At 38.2% G+C, this 8811-nt stretch overlaps 1 protein-coding gene across 2 annotated transcripts in view; it reads left to right on the top strand.

Moving 5' to 3' along the window:
• RBKS (ribokinase) overlaps positions 1-8811 on the top strand; it is a 237104-nt gene that overhangs the window by 119724 nt on the left and 108569 nt on the right. For both annotated transcript variants that reach the window (XM_006835178.1, XM_006835179.1), the window contains exon 6: positions 6764-6855. In XM_006835178.1, the coding sequence (XP_006835241.1) occupies positions 6764-6855 (92 nt within the window). The remainder of the gene's footprint in view (positions 1-6763; positions 6856-8811) is intronic.

Consider the following 8811-nt stretch of genomic DNA (forward strand, 5'->3'; position numbering starts at 1 on the left):
AGGTCATGTTTTTCTAAAAATGTATCCGTCTCTTCTAAGTTTTCAAATTTGTTGGAGTACAACTCCTCATACTCATTGTATTCTCTTACTATCCTTTTGATTTCCTTCAGTTGTATTGTGACATCGCCCATGTGGTTTCTAATGCATGTTATTTGTGTTTTCTCTCTTTTTTTTTGTTAGGTTTGCCAATGGTCCGTCGATTTTGTTAATCCTTTCAAGGAACCAGCCTCTTGTCCTGTTGATTGATTCTGTATTTTTTCTGTTTTCTATATCATTTATTTCTGCTCTGATCTTTATTCTTTTCTTTTGGTGGCTATAGGTTCCCTATGTTGATCTGTTTCTAATGGTTGTAGATGCTCTTTTAATGTGTTAATTTTCGTTCTTTCTTCTCTTTGGATTGTCCTCTCAGCACCGCTTTTGCCATGTCCCAAAGATTTTGGTATGTTTTATTTTCGTTCTCATGTGTTTCTAGGAAGTTTTTGAATTCATGTTTAATTTCTTCAACTTCTTGATCGCTTTTCAGCAGGGTGTTATTCAGTTTCCATGTATTTAACTTTATTTCCTTGGTCTTCCTATTGTTGATTTCTGATTTGATAACATTGTGGTCTGAGAAGATGCTTTGTAGTATTTTGATATTTGTAAATTTATGGAAATTTGCTTTGTGGCCTAAAACATGGTCTACTCTGGAGAATGTTCTATGTACACTGGAAAAGAAGGTGTATTGTGCTGTTGTTGGGTTGAATGGTCTGTACACATCTTTGAGGTCGTTAGCTGATTGTGTTGTTTATTTCTTCTGTGTCTTTGTCAAGTTTCATTCCAGTTCTACCCATTTTTGAAAGTGGTGTATTAAAATCACCCACTGTTATTGTAGATTCAGCTATTTCTTTCTTCAAATCTATTAGCGTTTGCTTTATATATTTTGAAGCTCTTTCATTGGGAGCATAGATATTTATTATGGTTATTTCATCGTGTTCAATTGCCTTTAATCATGACATGTCCATCTTTATCTATTATGCTGTTTTTTGCCTTAAAGTTTATTATATCAGAGATTACTACTGCCACTCCTGTTAGTTTTTTATTGCAATTAGCTTGGTATTTTTTTCCCATCCTTTGACTTTTAATCTGTTTTTGTTTCTGTGTGTGAGATGTGTCTCTTGCAGACAGCATATTGAAGGATCTTGTTTTCTTATCCATTTTGCCACCCTTCGTCTCTTAACAGGTACATTTAACCTGTTTCATTCAGTGTAATTATTGATAGGTATTGATTAATTGTTGCCATTATGTTTTTTGTGTGTGTTATTGCTTTCTTTGCTCTGTGTGTCTTCCTTTGTTCAGTTCATGATTTTTGTGTTCTTTCTTTGAGTTTCCTCATAGTTTTAATGTTTCCATGTTCTTCTTGGGGTTTCATTCTCTTGGTATGTTGTGAAGTGTTCATTTTTCTTTGAGGTTGCCTTATAGTTCATTAACTTTTCTCTCCATTTAGTGCCGTCTATTTTATCCTTTAATCGATCTGACCTTCTCACCATCTGGATCTCTGTTCCTACATGTTTACCTTCTTTTACATTGTACTTGTTTTGATCATAGATTGACCTCCCAGATTCTGAGTTTGTTCTTATAGTTTTGTTCTGTTCTCGACTCTTTGTTCTGTCAACTTAATTCTGGGAGGTGCTGCCACGTATGTCAGTCTCTGGTTATTGTCTGTTCTTGTTGGTTCTCAGTCCACAAAACTTCCTTTGGATGTTTTTCATAGCAGGGTTGGCTTTGTCAAAATCCCTTAGCTTCTGTTTATCCTGGAATGTTTTGATTATACCGTCATATTTGATTGATAGCTTTACTGGATAAAGGATTCTTGGTTGGCAATTTTTTTCTTTCAGGGTTTTATATATGTCTCCCCATTGCCTTCTTGCTTGCATGGTTTCTGCTGAGAGAGCCGAGCTTAAGCTTACTTGCTTGCCTTTGTATGTGATTCTTCTGGTTTCCCTGGCTGCTTTTAGAAGTGCCTCCTTATCTTTAATTTTGGATAGCTTGATTATATGTCTCGGTGATTTTCTTTTGGGGTCTATCCTTCCTGTTTATTTTTTCACTTTTCACTTTTCAGGATGTTTGAGAAATTTTCTTCCAGCAGTTCTTTAACTATTTCCTCTGTGGACTTGTGTGATTCTTCTTGTTTTGGAATGCCAATAATTCTTAAGTTATTCATTTTCATGTGGACCAACATGAATCCTAGGCCTTCTTCAGATTTTTAAACATTTTTTTGTGTTTGTTTGCTCTTCTTAGTGGTATTGAGAGATTTGTCTTCCAGTTCACTGGTTCTGCCTTCCATCTCATCTATTCTTCTACTTTGCCCTTTCAGAGTATTGTCTATTTCTGATATTCTGTTATTGTTTGGATCTCTTTCTGTAGGTTTTGAATTGTTTTCAATGCTGTATCTATCTTATTTGATTGTTTCTGTAGTACTTTCTTGACTTATTTTTCTGAACTACATTGTAAAGTGTTTTGAAACCTTTTATAATTTTTCTGAACTCCTCAGACATTTCCAAGGCCTGCCCTCCTTCCAGAATGGAGTCCAGGTCTACCTCTAGGTCATTTGTCTGAGATATTTTATCTTGTTTCTGGACATGTGCTGATATGGTCATTTACTTTAGCTTCTTGGACATGTTTAGTGTTTATCTGTGGCCTTAATACTTCAGTATGTGTTTTGATATTTTTTAAGTTTTCTGATTGCTTCCTGGAAGATGTGATCAAGGTGTGGGCTTCTCTTTTCACTCTAACTCAGAGTAACTTTCACAGGTGTTATTTGTTTCCCTGGTATATGCCAGTTGGTATTGGTCCTTACCTGGGTTTTGGTGTTTTAGAGAGTGTGGTTGTAGCTTGACTATATGGCAACAGTTGCTAACTCTTCTTGGGTAATATAGGTAGAGACAGAGTCCCCCAAAGGTAGAAGGGGAAGCATTAAACAGCAAAACAGCACCAGCAAGGGGGGGGGGAGAAAGAAAAACTAGACTGAATACTGCAGTCTATACACACAGAAAAGGAAGAGGAGGGAGAGAAGGAAAAAAAAAAAAAAATCTGTAGCCTAATATGAGTATGGTTTTAATGTCCTCTTTTCAGCTTCTTGCTTTCAAAGCTGCCCAAGAGATTTCAAGATGCCACTGTTGGTTGTTACGCTATACCTCAGGCTCTAATTTAACTTTTGGGTTTGTTTTGTTTTAAACTCTTTCCCTCTCTACAGACCTGTCCTGCCATTTCCTGTTTTTCAAAAAAACCAAACAAACAAAAAAATGTTCAGTTACTTCTCTTTGGCTGTGTATCTGTGCGCATGTGTGGCAGAAGAACCTACCAGTAGTGAGGTGGGGGGTGTCCACTTGCTCAGGCTCCCCCTCTAGTTACCAGAATGGAGGTGCACAAACAGTGGGGGTGCCAATGACCAGATAACAACAAAAGAAAATCAGAACAAAGCAAAACCGATAAAGTGTATTGTACACCTTTGCTCCATGGTTCCTGCTGCATTTTTCTGTGGTGTTTCTTCTCCCCTGCTTGATCTTGCCATTTGGTCTCGCCCAAGATGTCAGCTCTGAACCTCCGAGTCCGGTAGATTCAAAAGTAGGCAATTTCTTACTTTAGCTTCAAGTTCCAATATCTATAAGCCTTCAAACTTTTAAAATATTCCTAGCTCTGTGGTTCCGAGTTTTGGAGCTCTGCCCTGGATCTACTTTGCCTGGTATTCTGTGGTATGGCTCTGTTGAACTTCTTTTATCCTATTTTCTCATCTTTCATTCTGTTAGGGAATTTTTCTTCTAAAAACTCTTATGTTTTGTTCAGGAAATTTTCTGGTCAGCTTTTATACTTTAGCAATTTTATGTTCAAGAGGAACGTTTCAGTCTCTTCTGACATCCATGTTACGCTCTTCTTTCTTTCCTGTCTTTTTAGTGACCTTTAGCTTTCTTGTATGATGTTTTTGATGTCATCCCACAACCCATCAGGTCTTTAGTCATTAGTGTTAAATGTGTCAAATACGTTCTTGAGATGATCTCTAAATTCAAGTGTGCTATACTCAAGATGGAGTTCTGGCATGGTGCTGTGGGTTGATGCTCTGGTCTACAAAGTCAGTTTGAACTGCAAGGTTGGTGGTTCAAGCTCAGAAGCCGCTCCTTGGAAACTCTATACAGGGATTGCTATGGGTTAGAAATGACTTGACAGTATTAACAATACTCAGGGTTGTACCATGGTGCTTGTGATCTTGTTTTAATTTTCTTTAGCTTCAACTGTAACTTCACATGAGCAATTGATGGTCTCTTCTGCAGTCAACCTCACCTCTTAACATTTTTCTCATGATATTGAGCTTCTCCATTAGATGTAGTTGATTTCATTCCTTTTCCTTAATCTGTTTTAGTCTGGAAGCTCTGCTGAATCCTGTCTACCATGAACAACCCTCTGGTATTTGAAATAGCAGTGTCATAGCGTGTAGTATCATAGCAACACACAGTGGAGTGGTGCAATGCACATATCATTTATTCTTTGTCAAAAAAGGATCATACTGTACATTACTAAACTTAGTATAAAACTAGACATTTTTGCATACATGAGTAATTTTGTAGTATAGCTGTAAGGAAGAGATTTCTGGATCTAGGATCTTTGAGATAAAATGGAACTTTAATAAGGAAAATTGACCTGCCCTTGTTCTATATGGTAGCTTTTTCTAACCAGAGCTTCAAATTACAGATTTGAAGATAACATGAACAATGGTGGGGGGGGGTTGTTTTGTTTTAAGTTTTTATTGTGAATTATGTGATAGTTTACATGGGAGAACATTAGCTTTACAGTCATCCTATCTTACTTCGTTTCATTGCAATGATACAATCCTCTGCATGTATCATCAAACAACCAAAGGGTAGGTACACCCTACAAGCCTGCTGCCTGGCCGTCAAAACACAGCTCCTCTCCTTCTGAGTTTAGAGTCCCCAGCCCCTCCATGTCATTTTCTCTGCCTCCATGTCTGGAGCAATGGTGTTTTAATAAGGAAAATAGGGCACAAATATATTTGTTCTGAAAACCTAAAAAAGTGTTAGAATGCTGGGCAGTGAGGGTTGCTCTGAGTTACAGTCAACTTGATGGCACTTACAACGTCACAGAAGCAGAAGAGCTGATGAGAAAAACCATTACCAGGCTACAAATTCCAACAAAACGCAGAAAAGATGGGTGGACAGGTGGGGGTGTTCGGTTATATGTAAAGGACAATATAATAACAGTAATCTTTTGACATTTGTATACTTTATTGTTTACAGAGATTTTACATGCTTGCTAATTTAAGTTGCAAAAAACCCTGCATAAAAATCTGACCAGCCAAAAATATACCATAGAATTTCTGTGGGTGGACATTCTGTATAAAGAAGCATATAATATGGGAATGGCATTAGTTTCTAAAGCACTGAAAAAGATTCACTGACTAAACCAAAATGTTAAACCTGAGGAAGGTACAAAAGTGGACTATATAGCTTCACCAGCTGAAGTAGATTAGCCAAATACTAATTGTCATCTAAGGAGCTCTGGTAGCATAGTGATTACAAATCGAGGTGCTAATCTCACGGTCAGCAGTTCGAAACTAACCAGGAGAAAGATGAGGCTTTCTGCTCTCGTAAAGATTTACAACCTCAGAAACCCTGTACACAGTCACTATGAGTTACGACACATAACAATTAGCATCTCGAGCCCTGGTCTGATGTTGTAGATAAACAGTGGCCTGCTAACCACAAGGACAGCAGCTCAAAACCCACCAGCCACTCCTTGGAAATCCTATACAAGGTCGGGAGTCAGAACTGATTCTATATGGCACCTAGCAACAGTAGTTAGCATCTACTAAAGAATGTGGAATGGATTAATACTGGGCAAAATGTCAGTATGTAAGAGCCATCAAATAATGCTGATGCCCAACCAAGTTGGGAAACTACTAGAAGAGTCAGAATTCTAGCAAGCAGGTTTTACTCTGGGTCTATAGTAAAGTAGATCTACTAAACACACAAGTCAGTAGACATGGGTCAGAAAAAGACTAACCAATCTAATTGAGTACTGTGATGGATAAGTATGTAAGAGCCAAAGGAAAAGGGAAAACTTCTTGCTTATTGCAAATTGAGTGAAGGTTTACAGAACAGATCAGTTTTACATCCAACAACAGTTTGTTTCTTCTCAGTGATTGTAATTCTTTCATGCATTTAGCAGTTATCCCACTTTCTCCCTGTGGTTCCTGTTTCCAAACCACTCTCCTTCCCAACTGCTATGAACACTGTTTCCCAGATAAATGTTGCCCTTTTGGTCTTGAATCGTTTACCATTCCATGTGTTGTTGTCCCTCCTATATACCTATCCACTATTTGTTTGAAATTGGACCAAGGCAAAGTTCTAGTCCAGACTTGAAGGGTGGCCAAGGGCCATAATCTCGGATTCCTTCAGTCTCGCACTCTATCTGGGACCTTCTAATGTGATCCCTTTTCAGGGCAGTTGGTTCTTTTGGTCTTAGAGTCATAGAGACACTGATGCCCTTGAAACTGAAATGTGTTATGAAGTGGATCAAATGGAATTAAGGAATTGGTACTTAGGCTGTGATGGAAATTGAGATTTTGACTTTCTAACATCTGTAACTAAATTTATTTTTAATGGGATAGGGAAAAATGACAAAAATGATCCCATTTGCAGACTTCCCTTACTGAATGTCTATAAATGCATTATTAGAAGCGGTAACAAACGAACTCTCTTCCATTCGTTTGTAGTGAAAACATTGTTCAATCCAGCTCCTGCCATTGCTGACCTGGATCCCCGGTTCTACACCCTTTCAGATGTGTTCTGCTGCAATGAAACTGAGGTAGGGATGAAAAGTTTTTGGTCCTTCTGCAAGAAGCCAGAACATTTTTATATGAATGGGTAAAGTAAATAGGAGAACTAACCTCGGCATTTTAATCACATTAATGTGAGTTACTGGTCACAATCAATGCAAATTTTTTTCATTTACTGGGGTGTGGAGAAAAGAAAATTAGTAATTCCTAGGGAAAAGGAAAACAAATCTGAGCCACCACATAATCTGACCCTTACCAAAGTTGGGCTAATTTTACTCACATATTAGGGTTGCCAGATTTAGCAAATAAACATACAGGATGCCAAGTTACATTTGAATTTCACGTAAGCAATATAGTAACAGACTTCTGAAAATTTATTGTTTCTCTGAAATTTAATTAGCAGCCTATATTTGACCTTGTTGTTGTTGTCGAGTCATTTCCAACCCATAGCGACCCTGAACAGAGTTTCCGAGGCTATAAATGTTTACAGGAACAGAAAACCTCATCTTTCTCCCACGGAGCCGCTGGTAGTTTCTAACTGCTGACCTTGCGGTTCGCAGCCTGGTTCATAACCACTACGCTACCAGAGTTGTTAGGTTGACCTAGCAACCTTAATTAGTATGTGACCCATGAAGCATCTACTACATTCTGTTTGCAGACCCTGTGACAGCTCTGGTAGACAGACATAGGTTCGCCCTGTGATGCCATGAAAAAGATCTTGGGGCCAGTTTATTAGGGGGTCACCCTCACAAGTTTCCATCTAAGGGTCAATTTATGTATCTGTATAAACTATCAATATATTGATATTGATGTTACACTACTTAGTCTTAAATATTTTATGCAAGAGACTTTAAATTATTTTTCCCTTTCTATAGGCTACCCAGTATTAGACTTGAGCTCTTTCCCAACACTGGATACAGGACATATTATAAACATGGAAGCTCCTCGGAGACCCTATACAGGGTCGCTTTGGGTAGGAATTGACCCGAAGGCATTTAACAACAACCACCTCCAGCATACAGACAAAAGTAGTGAAATTAATGAACTGTAATCTCTTAACTTCCTATTTGGTTCTAAGGCCGAGTAAAGGTTTCTAGGATTTCTTAACCTGCCTTTTTAATATTTTCATCTCATAAAATACTGTAACATAGAACAAAAGGATTGCTCCAGCAATTTAGTATTAGCAAACCCTAATAATACCCACTGCCATGCAGTCAAATTTTGACTCGTAGCAACCCTCTGCAACAAGTAGAACTTCCCTCATAGGGTTTTGAGACTGTAATTCTTTAAGGAAAACTGTCTCATCATTATCCTACAATGCAGCTGGTGGGTTTGAACTGCCAACCTTCACTTAACAGCCCACTGTGTCTCTAGGGCTCCTTAAACCACAGTAGGTTGTGGCACTTATTTTTGAGCATCTACCATGACCAGGCATTGTCCTCAGCAGAAGGATTTGTGAGAAATAATGACCATTTCACAATAAGAGGTTAGATCTCCGTCAATTACCAAACTAACTTAAATTTCCCTACTGTGAGAGGGCTTTAAAAAGTTTGGGAAAATTCCATTATCTTTCAATCCCATTTTCCATGATAAAGCCCTAATATACCCTTCAGAGCTCTCTAGTTTTTCATAAAACATTTACAGCACTCAAATTAAGTGTCCAAGGTTTCTGTATTCATTCTACTGAATTACAAATTCTTAAGGCTAGGGACATCTATCACTATGTATACACCCAAAAACCCACCATCACTGAGTCAATTCCAACTCAGAGGTCCTGTCTAGGGTTTCCAAGACTGTAAGTCCTTATGGGAGCAGAAAGCCTCATAGTTCTCCCAAGGAGCAGCTGGTAGGTTTGAACTGTTAACCTTGCAGTTGTGTATCCTACAACATTACCAGAGTCCCTACTGTGTATATGTTGTTGTCAGGTTCCATCAAGTCGGAACCGACTCATAGCGACCCCAGCACAGCAGAACGAAACAATGTCC

Source organism: Chrysochloris asiatica, unplaced genomic scaffold (genome assembly GCF_000296735.1).
Source record: "Chrysochloris asiatica unplaced genomic scaffold, ChrAsi1.0 scaffold00016, whole genome shotgun sequence".
Taxonomy (NCBI): Eukaryota; Metazoa; Chordata; class Mammalia; order Afrosoricida; family Chrysochloridae; genus Chrysochloris; species Chrysochloris asiatica.